General features: G+C 40.0%; 1 protein-coding gene across 8 annotated transcripts in view; it reads right to left on the reverse strand.

Annotated features, from left to right (window-relative positions):
• LOC106858495 (SAM and SH3 domain-containing protein 1) overlaps positions 1-20,098 on the reverse strand; it is a 523,779-nt gene that overhangs the window by 11,381 nt on the left and 492,300 nt on the right. For 7 of the 8 annotated variants that reach the window (XM_088161582.1, XM_088161583.1, XM_088161586.1 and 4 more), the window contains 9 exons: positions 19,903-20,035; positions 15,063-15,898; positions 11,425-11,496; positions 9,053-9,196; positions 6,786-6,921; positions 5,736-5,905; positions 4,416-4,625; positions 3,558-3,708; positions 942-1,055 (listed from right to left, as the gene is read on the reverse strand). In XM_088161582.1, coding sequence (XP_088017708.1) covers positions 942-1,055; positions 3,558-3,708; positions 4,416-4,625; positions 5,736-5,905; positions 6,786-6,921; positions 9,053-9,196; positions 11,425-11,496; positions 15,063-15,898; positions 19,903-20,035 — 1,966 coding nt within the window. The remainder of the gene's footprint in view (positions 1-941; positions 1,056-3,557; positions 3,709-4,415; positions 4,626-5,735; positions 5,906-6,785; positions 6,922-9,052; positions 9,197-11,424; positions 11,497-15,062; positions 15,899-19,902; positions 20,036-20,098) is intronic. The other variant, XM_088161585.1, reaches the window with a different exon arrangement.

Below are 20,098 nucleotides of genomic sequence, written 5' to 3' on the forward strand. Positions count from 1 at the left end.
TACTTTAAATTGGAAAACTGGCCACTATAGGGGTATACAGAATCTGTTTATACTGTCCTTGGTTTCCTATTTATGGTGAATGTTAGCAATGAATCCAGGCAGTCTGAGGCCAAGACATGCTTGGAGTGAAAATGCCCAGCTCAAATCCGTTTCAACTCTTAATATTTCACCTCTAATGACAAGTTTAGACGATCCCTGAAGTAAAACATGCTCAATCAGCACATTAATCTGTTTCTTCAGCTCAGAGACAGCAATCTCTATTAATATCATCTGTCTTGGTAATTTTTCAGTGCATCACCTTTCACTGATGCAGGATAAGGCAATAGGAACTGATATAATTAGCATTTTTTTCATAGTTTCTTTCCTTGCCAACTTCTCAATAGTGTAGTGTTCCTACACTAAAAAGTCTTAAATCTCTGCAGCTGGGTTCTGATCAGAGGACAATGCAACATGCAACCCAAAGCAAACAGAAAAATATGGCCTAAAATAAAGAATATTTTTTTCTTAACAGCTTTTGTATGGGTTCAAAAGAAATCCTCCTAATCTTAGTAAAGTTCAGAGACTTCTCCATTGGTGGTCTCTTAGGCTTGGGACATCAATGTGCAACCAGTGCAAGCCCCACGAGGCACGGTGGCATGAGAATATGACTGGGAGTGGAGAAGGCGGGGGAATGGCAGTGAGAAAGACTTGCTTTAGGGTCATGAAACAAAGACTCTTTGTGAAATGGGATCAGCTTCCTACTAATGCAAAGAAATAAATTAGCAACAGTAGCAGTGAAAACCAATGGCTCCAGACAAGAGGGAAAGAGGTAGTCAGAGCAAAGGACAAAGACAAGTAGGAAGTAGCTTGTATTAGCTAGGAACAGGAGCAAAAGTATATTAAGTTATCTATTAGAAAAAGAAGACTGCAGGAACTATAAAGCTCATTGCTGTCACCATTACCATTCTCCAGGTTTTCACTGCTTTCGTAGCAGCCAGAATCCCGAGGAGAGCATCCGGTTAGGCCTTGGCCTTCAATGAGAAGTTTCTCCTGAGATCCTGACTGGTCGCTGTTACCTAGAGGATGTGAGAATACAGTGAAAAACAGGCAAACAGAAAATGCAGCTGAACTTCTCAAACTTCCATTTCAAACACCATTATCTTGCGTGTCCAGAGAAGGGCAATAGAGCTGGTGAAGGGTCTGGAGCACAACCTTATGAGGAGTGGTCGAGGGAGCTGGGGTGTTGAGCCTGGAGAAAAGGAGGCTCAGGGGACACCTAAACACTCTCTGGAATTGCACTGTTGTAGCCAGGTGAGGGGGTCAGCCTCTTCTGCCAAGCAACAAACAATGGGACTAAAGGAAATGGCCTCAAGTTGTGCCAGGGGAGGTTTAGTTTGTGAATTAAGAAAAATTTCTTCACTGAAAAAGTGGTCAGGCACTGGAACAGGTTGCCCAGGGCAGTGGTTCAGTCACCATCACTGGAGGTATTTCAAAGATGTGTAGATGTTGCCCTTATGGACAGGTTTAGTGGTGAACTCGGCTGAACTTGCTGTATCTAAAGGTCTTTACCAACCTAAATGATTCTATGATCTTTCCTACTGTACTACTTACATCAGAAAAGAGCAAGCATTAGGAAAAACCATCAAAAATGTTGGAAACAATAATCCTGTTTGGTGAATGATTAACAACAGCCTCAGCAAGAGTGTGAGGGAGCAGCATGGTTACACAATGAAAGCAGAATGGAATTCCTGTGCTCCTTAGCTGCCTTGAGGCCAGGTTCTGCAACCTACCACCACAGAAATTTATTTCAAATGATTGTGTCAAAGTTCTAAGACTTAAAAAAACCTTCAACACCCAAACCAGAAGAAAAGAGCTGAAAAGAACCAAGTCAAGCAAAAAAGAATAAATTCCTAACTCTGAATTACCTTCCAGAAGACCCAGAGGAAGGATTGGGACTGAGCACATTAGATACTGTGCCCTAACAAAGGATGAAGGGACATGAAGGAGACTAATGGTGCCAATTCCCTCCTTCCTTGGTCTATGTAAAAAGCCAACACTCAAGTGTGGTCCATACACTGGATTCCAGGAATTTACCCAGAATTTTTGTCAGAAATCATATTTTGTTAAGAAGCTAAATCTGGAGCTGAAAATACAGAAAACCAGTGTCATGATACAAGAATACAGTTTATGCAGTGGTATTTTTTTCCCCCTGCAATAAAATGTCAGAAATGGCTACTCCAATTCCTACTCTCAGCACATGACAGATAATTATGAAGTGGAACTATGTGCTGTTGCCTCTCCCAGATTCCATCTGTCTGGTCCCCACTTTTCTTTCTCCTCATCATCCTGACTTGGAGCTGGAATTTGTACTTTTCAACCACCAATCTTCAAGTCTGCAAACCAAAATTGAAGGGTCCTGAAAAAAATTATTTCTTCAGGGAAGTTTAGCATTCTAAATAGGTCTGCAAATAATGAAGAGAAGCTCATCTTAGGTAACAAAAAAGCTATTCTGATATAAATGAAAAGCAACTAATTCTGCAACTTTATTAGGAGTTAGAGAAGGGCAAGGAAAGACTGGATGCTTCTTTGGGAAATGAACAAGAAAACTACACAGGCCACACAGCACTGCCTAAAGATATTCACCACACATATTACTGTAACTGAATTAAGCATTTCCCACTTAATAACAGTTGTTTGAATTGCTGCTATGGCAGTTTAAGCTAAAACATAGGAATTTGCACAGAAGCAGCTGAGGAAGCCATCACACAATCCATTCTACTGACTCTGCTTGGTGGGTACCAACCCTCTACTGACACTTGGGGATGAAGGGCAAATTCAGTACTGTCTTACGTTGCAACAGCTAGGCTCTGCTTACTCCTGTGCAGCAAAGACACCCTTGCATTTGACTGCCATGGCTTATTCCACTTTTCCTTGTCTTTGCAACCACTTGCCCAAGACCACGTGTTCAGTGAGCAAAACTGCACTGTTGTACATAGATAGGTGGGTCACTGCTTTTCACTCTTGGCACTTGACCGATATATTTATTTGCTCCCTTTGAAAATTGCTGCATTGTCATATACACAACCTGAATCTAACTTTACAGTCCTGCAATTAACCGTCCAAGAACCAAAAGCATGTGCAGATGAAATTAATTCACATTACATTTCTCCACAGCCCTCTGGGGTTTGATTTTTTTTACTCCTGACAATCTTAATCTCGTCCCTCTAATATGGAAATTTCTTCTTTCCTATTCTCTATGTCTCAGCCTCCTATTTCGAGTAGGTTATCTCAGGATTTATTCTTGAACATCAGTATTCTAAAGTGTTACATGTTATACACTTGGTATTAATTAAATAAGTTGGTTGGCAAGGCTTATATGAACGGAGTAATTGCAGCAGAACAAAAAAAGCCTTAAGTCACCCCTCAAAAATCTAACGTTACACAGGATTACCCTGGAAATAACTGTATTAGGAAAAAAAATATATCTAAAATCCTGGAACAAGTTTTCTACTTTAAGGGGTTCACAAGGTTCTTGGCAGACCTCTAGTAAAACAGAAAACCTCAAACATCCCACGTACTATCATATTCCTGAAGAAGTTCCACTGCAGTGAGAAGAACAGCTCTGTGCTCAGGATCTCGGATGTTCAGTTCATCCAAATCTTCTTCTTCTAAAAGCTTAAAGGTATCCAGATCTTCATAACCATTGAACAGAAAAGTGGGCATGTGCTCCTGCACAAAGAGAGAAAAAACAAGAAGAGTGGTAAGACAACATATTTATTCAACTTATTTTGTCAATAAAGATACTAAGAGATTTTTGCAACCATCAAGAAAAGCAGTAAGTTAAGTAAGTGCAAACCAGTGCACAGCAGCAAAATTATAACATTATAGTTTGCATAAACACTGCTCTGAGCTCAGGGAGGTAGCTGTGCCAGAACTAGAATGCTCAATGTACTGTTGTGCTTGAAATGCAGTGTGTTAGATGGCCTGGATATCATGCTACCTGAAGGCACAACATGGCATGGCTCTGTGTGAGGGGAGAAGTATGAAGACTGAATGACAGCCACACCAATTTATCCCGAGCACTTCTGAAAAGAAACACGGATAAAAGTGTCCACCTTAAAGGCAGCATAACTGTTGTGATTTTACACTTTTTGCTTGCCTCTGGAGCGTGCTAGCCTATGGTCATACTGTGCAAGGATTTATGGCGTCTGAGCGCACACAACTCACAGCCTGTGGCACTTCATCAGGCCTGACAGGCACTTCTGCCTGGCTGCAGCTATTTTCACTCTGCAACTAAGACCTGATTCTGCTAAGCAGTGTTACAGTCCTTAGGACTATGAATCTGGTCTGCAGCTTCCAAAACTAACAACTTCAAAGGTGTGGACCCCTTCCTGCAAGAAAAAGTGAAAGGGTAAGGAGAGAGAGAGAATTTGGACCTTCAAATTGATGCGATCCAAGAGATCCTCGACTGACTTGGGCTGGGGTGGTCTGCTTTTTCGACGTCTCCTGGTGGGCCGCTTCGGCTTCTCTTCCTCTTCATTTAACACATCCACATAGATAAATTTGAAGGTGCCAACTTTGTTGTTCAACAGACCCATCCAAGTGCCCATGGGGGGTTTGCTGATTATATCAATGATGTCACCTTTCTGCAGACCAAAGAAGCAAGAAAGCCATTTAGCTTTCTGATAGATATTTAAGCAAACACAGTCACTTGGATTTCCACGTACATGGGATGGACAACACGCTTCAGTTTTCAAAAGGTCAACCACAGCTTTTGCAAAAATGTCTGATTATACTTGTTTTACAAATGGAAGAAAAAGGAATTAGGTGACGTGCTTCAGATCACAGAGCAAGTCAAAAAAAGATCCTGGAACGGACCCCAACTTCCCAGATTCACAAACCTGCTGACATCTCTGTAGAGCATCAGTGCTGTTTGGTACAAAAGTCTCTATGCTTGCAACTACCTGAAACTGGTGCAAATAAGAATACGCTCAGTGTATATGAGCAGAATTTCAAATCAGATCTCCTGAGCAAAGGAAGCCAATGGAGAAGGAACCAATAAAGTTGCTTTTCCTAATGTGCTCCTGATCATAACAAAGAAATGGACACACAACTGCTTTTGCATGCCTCAAGAGATTGCCTAACACACATCAGCTTTAATAGGAATTAGCTGCTCTTGGAATTTTAAGTAATGAATGTCAGGAGTCAGATAGTTTGAACTGAATACAGCACAACTAAAAATAATCAAAGCTGATATCCAGAAAAATTAAAGGGGGGGTGACCACTCAGTTAGCAAAATATTTCAATATCAACTCAAATCAAGTTATAGTAACTGAAATGCCTTTAAGAGACATTGTGTGCAGGTGCATGCACATTTCTTCCAAGAGTTCTGAAAATTTTTCCATTGAGGATTATTTCATTGTGGCAGACAAAGTATTTTTCCAATCTTTCAAGCAAAACTGTTGCAAAATGGAAATGAATTCATGGCACATCTTTAATTTTAAAGAAACTAAAGACACAAGTGTCTTTCCATGGATGCAGAGAAACACTAGTACTTACTTACATTCTGTAACATTTTGCTATAAATCTATAATTTATATATATGGAAATCTTTAATTTAGAAGACACTTAAAGGGCTTCCAAAACACATAAATTCATTAAAAGATTAAGAATTCTATAGTTATTGTAAAAAAGTCTTAATTTAGAATTTTAGCAAAATAAATGTTTAACTCCTTAAAAACAAATATAGCCAGTACCTTGAGCTTCAGAGAATCTGTATCATAAGGACTCGGAGTAAAATCAGTGTGAACCCTGGCTCTTCCACAAAACGGCCCTCTGTAAGGAGGCTCTTCATCATCACCATCTTCTGATTTCACACTCTCCCTATTGCTGGTTGAGGAATCTGTTGTGCTCACTGTCTGACCACCTGTGTGAGAGACACAGTATTAGTTCACAAAAGTTTCTTTGTGAAGAAGCTTCATAAACAGAGGCAAAACAGAAAAGGAGTCGTCTTTCCACAAAACATGGTAATCAAAGTTAAATGTCCTTAAATGCTGCTATTTCTTATACACATATGGGGATGGGAGAGTTGGCAAATCTAGTCTGCACTCCTGCTTTCCTGAATTCACCCCCTCAATACTTAACCTAGAAGCTATTTAACAAATATCTCATCTGTGGTACAACACAAGAGATTGATGACGTCTTCCTGGGAAGTTTTGCTCATAAAACGTTTGTGAGGAAAACAAGCTCTGAAACCTGCAAGGGGGTTCTAGAATCCCTCTATAGTCCAGACATTTGGTGAATAGTGTAGCAAGTTCACACCATGTGTGTTCCATTTAAGCTGTTTCTTGTAGAGGCAGTCTAAAGCAGAGAGGTTTTGAATACGACTCTTCCCTTAATTGGTTAATGAGAGAAACACAAGGTTTCTCTTGAGGGAGAGTGGAAGGCCCATCTGGAGTCCTCAGGAGAAATCCAGTGTAAAGATGAGCCAGTTTACTACTTGACCAGTGTAAACAGGTTCATTATTACATTTATGTTAGAATATGTATATTGTAAGAGCAGGACCAGCAGACAGGAAGCAGGATTTCACTTTTTCAGGATTCTGTATTTATAAAGCAAAAAACCCCCTGTCTTTGCACCAAAGAGCTCACAGTTCTTTGCAGACCCCCTAACCCATGACTAACCCATCAGCCTTTCCACGTTTTAACCACTATTTCTGCTTTGACTGTCTCAGATTCTGCTTACAGTGGAGATCTCTGCTCCCTGAAGCCACAGAAACAGAACAACACAATTACAACTGAACTTACTCATTGAGCTCTGACCGCTTAAGGAACTCCTCAGGCTCTCCACTGAGCCACCAGCTTTCAGCTTGGGTTTGTCCAGGGAGTCAGTGTCTGGGGGTGGCGACTGCGGGGAGCCCGGCACGACCCCAGGGCTGGACTCCTGAAAGGGATTGGACCATTAAAGTTTGATAAATGAACATAGGCATTGACAGGAGCTGCTTGTCCACCTCCAAGGAAAAGATTCTGTTTTTCCGCTCTTTACCAAACAGGCTGAAAACTTCTATCTACTTATTTAGCAGTACCCAGCTGTGGTAAGAAACTCTATTTTATTAGGCATGATAGTGGTGATGGGAGCAAACAGACCAGTCGGAAAAAGCTAGCTTTGTAAGTAGGGAAAAAAAACCTTACACAAAATTCCCAATTCAGGGGTTTTCATGACACGTTATATTTTCGCCAGCAGTACTTGCAAAACAACTAGTACTAAATTCATGTTTCTGAATCGGGATTTTGTACAAAAATGAACACAAACAAATCAATGCAAGTGAGACGTGAAGCAATGTTTTTGGGGTTTTTTTTCAGTGAATTTTTTATATCATTGCTCATTTACCTATAAGAACAAAAAACAGAATTAGCCAGAAAATGCAACCTGTGCATAGTAATGCAAATACTCATAAACATAAAAGCATAAATATAAAAAGATTTTGCTACGTGTGTGTCTTGATTGCTACAGTGTGCAATAGTTGAGACAATTTCTCTTTTCATTCCGTCAAACATTACAGAAAACCAAAAGGGTCTTTCCTGATCTGAAATTCTGTCAGCCTTTGTGAAACACAGTTAAAACAAAGCAGCAGATACTTGTGGCCAGCGTAAGTTTTGCTTGTTTTAATGCATGCAGAAAGAGATATTGGAACATACTTGAAATCATGATGCCTGAAAGTTATAACTATTCTACAACAACTGTGCCATAAAGTTTGAAAACAAAAGAACTGTAGCTTGTATACAAGAGTGTTTTGTGGAGATGTATGGCCGTAGAAGTTTTAGATGAACACTATTATTTGCATGCTATACAATCATTAGGAAAATCTCATCCCAGCCTATGACTTCAGAGGTAAAGTCAATCTCAGAGAGAGAGACAGAGAGCAGAAGTATTGATAAATCACTTTAAAGCAATTTTTCAAAGGACTCCTTTTTTCGGCACTTTGCAGATGTGCACTGTAAAGCCAGTCAGACACCAAACCATCTTCTTATAAATATTAAATCATGTTTAATTGTAAGTTTAAATTAAATAACCGTAAGTGTAGCACTGCCCCGGTTATGAATAATGATGGCTAATGAACAGTTCTGCAGCAAAGGGATTCTAATAGTCACAAAGCATGGCATAACACTGGCCACATTTCTGCCTCTCTTGGTGCCTCTGGATGCTTCAGTTTGGAGCTGTTACTATGAGTGTTACAAATTGCTTCTTTCTCAGGCACTAAGGCTTTGCATTAAGAGCAAAACTTCCATTCCCAATTTCCCATGACTGAGAGCATCCCCCACGACCGGTCCGAGCCCACTTGGGGGCGGTGTTAACCAGGAAGAGCTCTGCTTTCCCAGCGGCTTTCCAATCTACTCCTTACACAATCCAAGTGGCAAACCCGGTTTTAAACACATGCCGAAGATTTTTGACACTCCACTAAAGGAAAAGGGAAAAAGACAGCAATTGTTTCTAGGCCACTGAAATTCAATGCCTAATTTAGAACTAATGTACTTCAGGTTTGCCTTTAAGAATAGACTATAAAAATCTGTAATGAAAGAATAATAGGAAAATCTTCTGACAGATGCCCCTTTCTGACTAGACTGTGCCTGTTTTAATGGGCTGCTGCACAGGGCAAGCTATGATGGAGAAAAGACCTGTAATAGCAGAGAAGAGCTGTATATGTGAAGTTATGCCAGGAATTTAAACTAGGGTGTAAATTGCAGATTAAATGTATTACTGTGACCCTGTGTCACAGACTGGTTCCCTTAATAAATTATGATAGAAAAGAAAAGGAAATAGAGAGTGAGGTGTGTAGCGCCATCAACGACAGACTTCTGATGAGCTACTTAAATAAAAATCCGAAAATGCATTTTCCATGGTGCTGGCATCTATAGGAAGCCATTTCACAGTGAGGGATTTTATAAGAACATAGGAATAAGTCACACCATATAATCTTATTAGAAATTTCTTCAGAGATGCCTTGAAGCATGGGAATCAGTATTGATTATCACTTCTACATTATTAAGTGGATTCCATTGCAGACCTTACATACCTGCTCAGACAAAGAGCTGCTGTATTTTTTCGACATTCTTTTCTTCATGGTTTCTTTTACAGACTTCACCTTTTTGCCCAGAGATATACGGGAGGCAGAGGGTGATTTGATCACTTCTTTATAAACAAAGTCTCCTTCTTTGCCCTGCAAAATAAAACAGGGCTTAAGCCTTTAAAATAGAAGAGCCATCTTTTCCCTCAGCCAGCCATTATTGCAGAGGTGTCCAGGCAGATACAGGACAGCAGCACAGTGTCCTGTTGCCTGTTCCAAATTCATGGTTGAGACCTTGTGCAAACCCCTGTAGCAGTCCACTATAGCTTACTCTTAAGGCCTGATTTATAAACTTTTTGTGAAAGTATTATGTGTAGACATGTTGGGGACTGTTAGGATGCCTTTATCCCTTTGAATTTCAGTAAGTATTTAATCTGATAGAAAACCCCACATTTCAGTCTAAGGCTTTCTAACACGACACACAACAGTAGTTGTGCTCATGTTGGTCAGTACTACAAAGAGTTTAAAAGGAGTAAAGGTACCTCTGAGATGCTAGCCAAATATATATCTCTGTGTGTGTATATATATGTATATATATGTATCTACATTTGGCTACTCAAATTTACTTTTTATTTTCAGACAGGCATTCTACTAACCTCTGTGGTTTTACCACAGAACATAAAAAAAAGAAAAAAAAAATCAAAAACCAAACACCACAAAAAATGTACTAAATCCATCAACCATGGTAGGTTAAACTTGCACTGCTTTTTTTAAGGCATACAGCAGGGTACTGACCAACTAAATTAGCTGGTCCTTGTATAGTGGATGACAAAGACCAGCTGCTTTGAATTCATTTAGCCTTTTCTAAACCAGCTTAAGGTACCGAGCACTTACTCATGTCACAAGTACACACTCAACATGGATCAGCAAACTTGTATGATTCAGCTCTTATAAAGGACCAAAATCCATCTGGCCAAAGAGATTGACTACTAGTTTTGTCTCTGACTTGGTTATATTTAGCTACAAGATGGCAAACCCTAAAATAAATGTACACTATATTGTACAGTCGACATTTATCTTTTTTCTTCATTATGTATATTTTCTACTGCATCAGTGTTCTGACAGAAAGTTTCTTTGAAATTCAACTGATACTTCATTTCTGACAATATGTTGTTTTTCCCCTTAAAAGTCGTTCATAATTACAACTTCCTTGGTAATTTTGGTCTTTTACCAGAAATTAAGGACAGCTTTTGGCCTAATCTTTTTTGAAGAAAACCTTTTACTTAATGGACTTATATGTTTTCAAGAAATAAACCCGCTTTGGTCCACATATATTGTTCTAATGCACTGCATCTCTCCCACTACCGATGCTCCCAGGAATATATATAGCATCTAGACTTCACATTTTCTTATATTAAAACCAATCTGATCAAAACAAGTGTCTATGTTTAAAGATAAACACTATAAATTCAGAAGTTAATTTGTTTACTGAATTGAAAATTGATGAGTAAAATAACCACCCAGATGTAGCAAATTTAGGGGTAATTTATGATGTTAAAAAAATATGGCAACAAAAAACATGCCCCAAACCCCCAGCTGACAAAAAAATAATATAATGCTGGCATACAAAATGGTTGACAATTTAGACTTGATTTAAGTGGACAGAAAAGTTATCAGATCCAGTGCTGCAACAGAAAAGAAAAACATATATGGGCAAAAGGAAAAAATATGTTTGCAATTTCATTTGATATAATGTTCTGGCTCATTTCTGTTCTGTTATTTTTGACCACAGGCCAACCAACAGTAACAGTGGGATCAACATGACTAACATAAAAAGGAATTAAATCTCAGGGGAAGATGTGTTTTTTTTTTAACACAAGAATGCTCTGAGATCAATTGCACAGCACCCAGCACAATGGGATCCTGGTCTACTCCAGAGCTCTGAGATACAATGAGAAAGCTAATAATGAACTTCTTATATAATGAATTCCACGCAAATAATTTGCAGATCTTCAGCGAAGTTAGCCTCATCATTCCAAATAGTAAATATTTTTACTGAAGAAGTATAGCAAGCACATGTTTTGCCTTGGGTGATGCTCTGAGGAAATCAGATATAAGAGTAGCCCACAGATGTGGCCCCAGATCTGTGCTTTGATCACTTGTTCCTACCTCTTTACATATACTGTATATAAATACTTACACACATGGATATGGGTGTGTATGTTATTCTCAAAGCTAAAGAAGTTTGAGGTTAAAAAAGATGCTCTGTTTTCTTGGATCCCCAAACTATTATTACAGACCTAAATTACACTTCAGTTTATTATAACTCTACTGTGCATTTCATTTTATGCTATTTCAAGTCTGCACCTTCTCAAACTCACCATTTGGTCAGAACTGTTTCCAACATGAAGGGAACGATTTGTCAAATCAAATCCTCCAAAGCTACAGGTTCTCTGCAAAAAAAACAAGAGAGATAATTTTATTACCATGATTAGCTCACTTAGAACATCTGTAATTTGGAGAACACCAATTAAAATACAAATGTCTGCAAAAATGGAAAGAAAGAAACAAATAAAGGGATGAGAGATTATAAATCAGGAAATCTGTTGTAAAGCAATGAGTCTCTCTTTTCCAGAGACAACTCCTTGGCCTAAGGTCTGCTGCTGTTGAGTCATCTACTGCCTACTCCTCTTTTTAAAAAGAAAAAAGACTTTTTGGTCTGAGGAAACTGTTGATCTTATGCATCAAGTTTTCCAAGGTGCTGGCAACTCCATCTCTTCCCTCCCATCTGCCTTCATAAATAAGTCCACAGCAGCACTGAAACAGAGAACCACCAAACTTCTAAATCTTTTAAAGCTTTAAATAACCTACCTTCTGAATAGTTGCATTTCCACTGAAACACAGGGAATCACTGGAAGCCTAGTAGGGTAAGCCCTTGGTAAGAGGAGGGAAAACCCAGCCCAGCTATCCATAAGCATTGTGTCCCCAGAGACTCAGCAAGCCCTGACTCCAGATTAGTCACTTCCAGCTTTTTCTTTGCAATCCAAGAGGTAACAAAACCTGACCAATGAACAACCAGCTGCACAGTACTCAAGTACCTGGCCTTGGCAGAAGTCTTATGGGGCAATGCAGGGAAAGGAAAGTATGGCCATTATAATTAACTTGTACAACTTCAGCTCTGGGCTCTGAGTGTGGTTTTGAAGACAGGCAGATGCCCACTCTAAGTATTCTTTTCAGAGCAGAGCTGAGATAAACAGGAGGCAGAAGATCAACACTTGTGAACTACAAGTTCTTAGGGCCTGAACTACCCAACAGAATAACTTCAAAGACATATTAAGAATCAATTAGATATTGATTAGGTATTGGCTCAGACCTAAAAAGGACTGTGAGTCAGTGAAAATCCACTACCTGAGAACTACCAGCCCGCTTTGTCTCTTAGGAAGAAGCAAGCTGTATAAACTGTGACACTAAATAAACAATTATACGAGTTCATTCTTTTAAAGTAAACACTCTTCCTGTTCACCACTTAAAGCATACATATTAATAGCTTCTAAAAGGTTTTATTTCTAGCTTCTTGCTGCTTACACCCAACAAACTTGGATGACAGTTTTTGTACACACTACAACTCTAGTGGAAGTCAAAGCCAGCTTTGTCTAGGCCCCACACACATTAAAGAAAATGCTGTGATGTAGAATTTTTCTAAGTGTTTTTTTTTTTTTTTTTTTTTTACAGAAGGCAATGTGACTATGGCACAGGTTTTAAGAATTGTTTTTAGAAAGCATTTGAGACCAACCACAAGTAATAAGATCGGTTTATAAAGCACAGCATGTTTAGCTAGGAGTAATTTGGTCCTTCTGTGAAGAACCATTATAACCAATCCTACAGTGTATGGTAATTCCAGCAATGAAGAGAGGACATCTGGAACTGCTCTAAGCAAACCTGTCTGTCAAACTAGCCAGAGCTCCTCCTAAAGAAGTCTTCTTGAAAAACAAAACAACTGTTGGTTAAAAGCTTCTGAGTAAATGCACTTTATTAAGGATGCTTGTGGTTTCACTATGGACCTCCCCATACATTTAAAATTTAACTTCCACCTTCAGATTCCAGCAGGGCTCCTGGAAATCCTGTAGCAAACAAAAAGTCTGTGGATGAGGAGAGGGATATTCAATGGAATGGCCATGCAATCAAAAGTATTATTCTTCTGGGAGAAAAGAAAAACTGATGCCATTTCAAAATTTCATGCATGTCCAGGCCACTGAAACAAATATAAATGACAAAAATGAATGGCAAGGCAAGACAGAGTGACCAATTCCACTGAATACAGAGGCATTGCAATTTCTCTGAGGTTGCAGCAAACAAACATTAAGCATTTCTAGGAAGGAGCGGCATTAGTTGAAGCTTGTCAGCTATTTTCAGTTTCAGGAAGAAGTGCATTGAAAAAGTTAGTGGGCAGCAGGTCTCCAACATTTATGCCATTCAAACAAGGATGGAGAAGCAGCTGACTGAAGTTCCTCAACAACAACAAAACACTGCCCATTTATTTAACTGTATCTCTGTGATTAAGCAAAGGTCAGTGCAGGTAGTTTTAATAATGAAATTACTATGGTGAGACAAGACTAACTTATTAGAAGAACTGAAGAGTTTGTTTCTGTCATCTGTATTTACAAAGACATTACCAAGAGGGTATTTTTAATTAATATGAGTATGTTTTTGGTCTAAGATAACCTTATTAATCAACCCACAGATGGATGAGCAAGGTCCTATCACTATAATATCCTTACAGGAAAACAACATCTTCTGAGTACAATGTCTGTAGCAATAAACAGTACCCTGTGAGGGGCAGGGTAAGCAGTCAATGCAGAAGAAACAGTAAAGCTGCCAAGACTGAATGTTCAGGGTATTGAGTAGAAAAAAAAATCTGTATTTCACAGCCAAAGAGCAAAAAGAGAACCATGAAGGCCTGGTCACCTCCTAGGCTATTCAAGGGGACCACAGCTGTCACTCTTATACCTTTTATCAGAAGAAATTAAGCAGAGATCTCTCTCAAAAAAAAAAATCTGTTCTTTAAGAGGAAAAGCTGTTTCTACTGTATTGTTCAGTGGAATATCTTGGTTAATGTTACGGGTGCACTGCTGTTTCCATCCACCAAAGTAGGGAACATTGTCAACTAGACAACAGACTAGCTGGCTCAGCTTTGGAGATCTGGCACCAAAGGCAAGTTCCTAGGAAACTCAGAATCATGGTTAACGGAACTATCAAAACTGGGTCATATAATCAGGAAGCAGCTTTGGATCCCTCTGGAGTGTTCAAATAACTTAATTTCTCACTGTAAACACAATTTCCTCTTTTGGCCACCCCTTGTTCCCTTTCTGTAACACTCTGAGTGAAGGTGCCACCTTCATTCCATGCTAGAAAGAAGAAGCAGTAGTGACAATTCTGGTGGAGGTGAGGAGCAAGCAGGAGAGCAGTGACCACCTAATGCAAAACTCTCTTTCTTTCTGTGTGGGAGAATACTGATCGAGTGAGTGAAATGATGAGATGCAATCTGAGAAGGGAAGGGCCAATTTAAGGCAATGACAGTGAAAGAGAAATAGAGCACAGTTGAGTAACAATACTCTATTACTCTGAAAATCCCATTCATCACTTGGTACCCCTTGAAGAGAATACTGACTCCCAAAGCATCGCAAAGAATGTTTTTATAGCATCTCAAACCTTCTGTGTTCATTGCTGATCTCTATTTCTGCACTAGATAAATTTAAAAAAGCAGAATTTTGTCGTATTTGCTCATTTGCTCTCTCTTACTGAGTTATTCTGTACACACAGCAATGGCAGACCCAGCAAAAGTCTTCTCTGACAAGATTATATCAAGCTCTTCCCTTATACCTGCATTACAGTGCTTAAGAGTTTCTAACGGCAAAGAAAGCAGAAGCACTGAATTTTAGTTAAAAGCACAAAGCAGAAAGTGTTCACTGCAACCTCACAGAAATTGGAAGACCACCTTCATGGCAACTCTTTGACTCACAGACTTTTGGTGGATTCTCAAGAGAACCCTTTTAGTACAGCGGTCCACTGTGGCAGCCCACTTCCTCTTGGCCTCCTCATCCTCCTCCAGCAGGCATCTCCTCAGGTCCTGCTTGTCGGCCTTGCTCAGGGTCCTGTCAGTAACGGGACGCACCAGCTGTGAGAGGTTGAGGTGACTGTACAGGCTTCTCTCCACCACATAGGTAATATTGAACTCGCTGACAGAGGTGCGCCCTCGTAGCCTTCTGTTTGGGAAGCCACAACCTCCACCCCCTTTCGATTTGTGCCGCAGTAACTGTAGGTCGCAAGTTGTGGGGGATGCTCCTTTCCTAGCAGGGCGCTGACAAAGAAAAGCTCTGGAACAGGAATAGTTAGTATCCATTTTCTTCAATCGGATCTGCTTCCTTATACTCTGAATCTCCTCCAGGGACACCAGAAGATGGTGCTTGTGCCTGTTGCTGTCATAAAAGCAAATGCTTTCTGTACTTACCCCATGGCTCAACGAGCCGAGGCTCTTCTTCATTTCCCCATCTGTCAAGGAGCGGCAAACTTTCTGGGACTTCTCCTCTTCTGGGTAAGAGAAAAATGTCCCAAGTTTCTTGGGAGGCTTGATAAGGCCACGGCTATCTGTTTTGCTGAAGGTCTTCACCAGCTTCCGGTTAGCTCCCCACGTATCAAGGCTGCTGGATGAGGGAGAAGTAGTAAGTGAGTCCGAGTCGTCCTCTGGCTGCTTTTCACAGGAGCTGTCAAAGTAGAATTGCTTCTTGTGAACTCCAGAGTAAAGTGCTGATCTGTCATCCAGTATAGGAGAGTTGTCAAGTGAGTGCTCTTCCACACCTACAGGGGAAAAAGGCAGCACAACGCTTGTCATTGTTCATAATTCTCTAAGATGTGTTCCTGTAGAGCCTTACTGTATTTATTCAATGTATTAGCCACTTAAATTGGAAGATAACTATTTTTGATGTAAATTGCTCAGAAGTTATTTTTGAGTGGATAAACCTGAAGCAGTTCCTTCCATTCTTCTCACTTTGAGAAGTACGAATGAGATTAGCTCTCAATAGACAGAAGACAACATCCATGAGTAAGTAAACTCATCATTATTTTAAGTTTCTCTCAGCTGCAGCTAAGACCACAGATGTTCCCACTAACAACCCCTAAAAGCTGGAGCTGGGATCTGTTTCTCATGTTTTTCTTCTGATACTTGCATATGATACTCAGCTCTAGTGAGCTTACAATAGGTCAGAAGTACGCCCCAGTATTAAAACCCAAACAAGTATCTCTCAGGTCCAGTTTGCCAATACCTAGTGCTCCTTTGGATGCAGAAAGGAGTATTTTTTGCAGAAAGTTATGGAGTTTAACTCCAGGATGAAAAGTTTTGGGGTTTTGATGGGGGAAGAGGCACCAGTTTTAATCACACAGAATTTATTAAGCAGATGCAAAAACAAAGAAGTAGGTCAAACTGCAGATGTGCCAATTTCAACAGTGTCCTGGTAATGAAAGAAACACTTAGTTTTCACCAATTTTTTCCAGAAAATATTTCACAGGAATATTTTGCAACATAAGTACTGGACATGGGCAGATAGCCAGGTTTCGTTTTTGGAATGGAGAGAAGGGAATAAAGAACTTGAAACTGCAATTCCTTTTAACATTTATCATATAAGAAACTTTTCTCTGGTGTTTTCCTTTGAAAGATTTTAGATGCAATAACGAGGTAGGAGTGAAAAAAAAAAGTGCACATCCTCCTCTGTATCCATGACAAATTTCACAGCATTCATACCTATGTATCAGACACACACACATAAATATGACTGTATTTATTTCTTGCCAAAATAAATTTCTTAATGACCTAACTTTGCCTTCATCTTTGATTGCTTCCACAGTCTTACAGCAGAGCTAAATTTGAACTGTTACCAAAATACCTACAATTTACTAAATTGGCTCATTCAATAACAAAGGACACCTTTCACAATGACAGATTAGCAGCCCTGTATAAGATTCCTGCCTCATCTTCAGTTCACTGTGTTGGCAAAACACATTTGACATACATTTGTTGAAACCTAAGATGCTATTTTACTGTGATAAAGCTCATCATAACATTGAAGGGGATCACATCTGACATGCAATTTTCACTCTTGAGAAAATTATTGGGGTAGGTCTGTAGATTGGAGTCTTGTTTTGACACCACTTTCCCTGGACTGTCCAGTTTGCTCTTCTCTCCCTCTACATCTTAATATGAACAGAAAATAGATATCCTCCTGGGACTGAGTATGTACTGATAAACAATTTTATTCCACTAAGTAAATATGTTTTTAAACAGCTTGTAAAATATGCATTGTGTGTCAACACTGCAACAGATGTTATTTGGAGTGAGTTCATGACACAAAGCCATAATGACACAGATGTAGATGTGATGCATTTTTAATTGCTATATAAGAACGGTGCCCAGGAATTAGGAAGTTCCAGTTATTTGGCTCACTTAGAAACAGATTAAGACAAAATACATATGGATTCAGATATTGGCAAATTCTAGTGAGTATCAGCTTAGCCAAATGTACATTCATTCTGATAATTGAGTCAGTAATAGAAATATGGGAGAAGAATCTGAGACTAGTGTGATTTTCTTTAAAACCTACAGGAATAAATAAGGGAAATTTGGAAAAGCTGTTCTTTGTGAAGAAATTTTTGAGTAGGATTATGCAGAATCTTTCTTCCAGGAAACTGCAGGTCAGTTTTCAAACTATACTAAAGGCTGTTGAACATTAATGAATTTATTTAAATTTTATTGATGTTACTCAATCAAATATTATAGCCAACACCCCAAAACCTAGTCACCTATAATTTCACATTACTTCACATTCATAACACAGATTCAAAGAACCACAGCAAACAGCTCTAAAACCAATCCGCTTAACTGCGGGTAACTTGGAAGGCAATCCCAAATCTGACTGCACTAATTTTTGTGATCTTGCACAGCCCTCTGACATATTCAATTGGGAATACAGATCTGTTTTATGAGAGATTGGGATGGACAACATTTATGAAGTACTTTTAATGTGCCATATGAAAATTTGAGTATCAAATTTCCTGAAAGAAAAGTCATAGATATCTACTGCTAAGGTAGACTTGGCAACTTAGGGGGACTTCCAATTATACAGAAATTATGCAGAATTAATCCATGTTGTTATTTAGCAATAATTGCTACTGCTATCGAGTTTTCCAAGAATGAATCTACTAAGAAACTCCAGAGTGATAGATAAAGTACAAACTCAGATTATAGATAATTTAATCAGAGGAGCCTAGTGCTAGAGAAGACAGATAACAGATGGAAAAAGATGGAAGGAGAAAAAGCTTTTTTTTATTAATACAGTTCCTAGTTCAGTGCTTTTTCTGCAGGGGTTAGTGGTGGAAAACCTCAGTAGAAATAAAAACCCTGGAAGCAGTGGCACACTTAAGTGAAAGACTGAGGGAAAAAGGAAATAAGGAGGTAAAGCACTGTAAGAGAGGATAGGGAATGAAGACAAATACTCAATACGCTGAAGAGAAAGTCTGGTTCAACTGCAGGAAGGCATCTGCATGCCCAGTAGCCCCTGAGCTGCCTGCTCCTGCGTCTGCTCCCATCCCTGGAGCCTCTCCTGATTGTTCCCTGCAGCTTTTCCTAGACTCCTGGAGAGAGAGGAGGAGGTAGGACAGGCTTCTCTGAGGGCCATCTTTCCCCAGAGCAGTGGAAAAATAGTCCTATTTTGTTTGTCCCGTCTCAAAATCCACATTTTTGTTTCCAAGGTATCCCAGCTTTATGCTCACTATATGAGGTGATAAAACCTTTCCAGAAAGAGACATCTGCCCATTCCAGAGCTCTAGACTGGTTGTGCCTTTCACGCCAGCCAGTAACACCATCCATAATGTAGGAGAGGCAGCCTAGATCACAGATCTGCCAGCAGTTTCCTGCCACATACGCAAGATGCACGTGTTCTCCTTAAATGCACTAGGAAGAATCACAGTTCTGCTCAGCTCACTGCAGAGCTGAGGGGAATTGGCATACGCTGCCGGGAAGGCCACCAACATAGAGAGGTGCCCACAATTCCAGTGAGGACTCAAGCATAGCTGCAGAGAGGCTCCTGAGTATCAGGCTCCATTAATCTGAGTGCTCACACATGCATACAGGTCATCCGGAGTTAATTCTGCAGCATGGTGTTCCCAGGGCCTGAACTTTACTTCTCTTTCCCCACCCTCCTCCTCCCTTCTCTCCCCCTCTCTGTAGGGAGCAGGGCTCATTCAGAAGCCAAATTGCAGACAGGATTCCCCAAAAGAGAAGTCATGAGGCAGCCTCTATCCCACAAGAATGTCTGATAGAGGTTCTGTATTTTTGCCACAGGGTGATGCCACGTGGTTCAACTGCACCACCAGCCAGCTGCTACCCTCCCAAAACGAGCAGGGGAGCTTCACCTGTGTGCCACCCAGGGCCTGGGAGGAGGAAGCAATGTGGTAATGGCTCCACTTACCTCCTTGCTGAGCTTGTGGGGCAGCTGGCTGGGATTGCTCCCAGACTCGTTCCCTCCCCAGCATGAGGCATAAAACATAAGCCAATTTCTAATCTCTTAATGAGGGGCTCTCCAGCGCTGCTCTGAGAATACCAGATCAGCAGCAACCACATTCTCGGCTGTCAGTTTCCTCCTTCTAAAGCCTAAACATTCAATAACTTAAGGCATGCACAATAGACAAGGCAGCTGTTCCTACTACCATCCTTTAGGAGTACTCCACCCCTCCCTCCCCCAAGCCTCCAGTTTCTGTCCCCTCTCAACAAAAACATGTATTCACACAGTTTTAACCACATTGCTTTTTACCTTCTGTGCTGGGTTTTTTCATCTCTTCAACTCTTATGAGTTTCTTCCTCACTCTGCGAGTAGAATTCACCAGCTTGTGCAACCTCTTAAACTTCACCGACTCCTCTGTTTCATCATCGGATTGTTCTCTTGACTGGCAAAGAAACAAAGGGAATATTAATAAAGCAGTAGTTCCACAGCTTGCTCCTTCAAGTTA

This window comes from Sturnus vulgaris, chromosome 3 (genome assembly GCF_052056855.1).
Source record: "Sturnus vulgaris isolate bStuVul1 chromosome 3, bStuVul1.hap1, whole genome shotgun sequence".
NCBI classification, from domain to species: Eukaryota; Metazoa; Chordata; class Aves; order Passeriformes; family Sturnidae; genus Sturnus; species Sturnus vulgaris.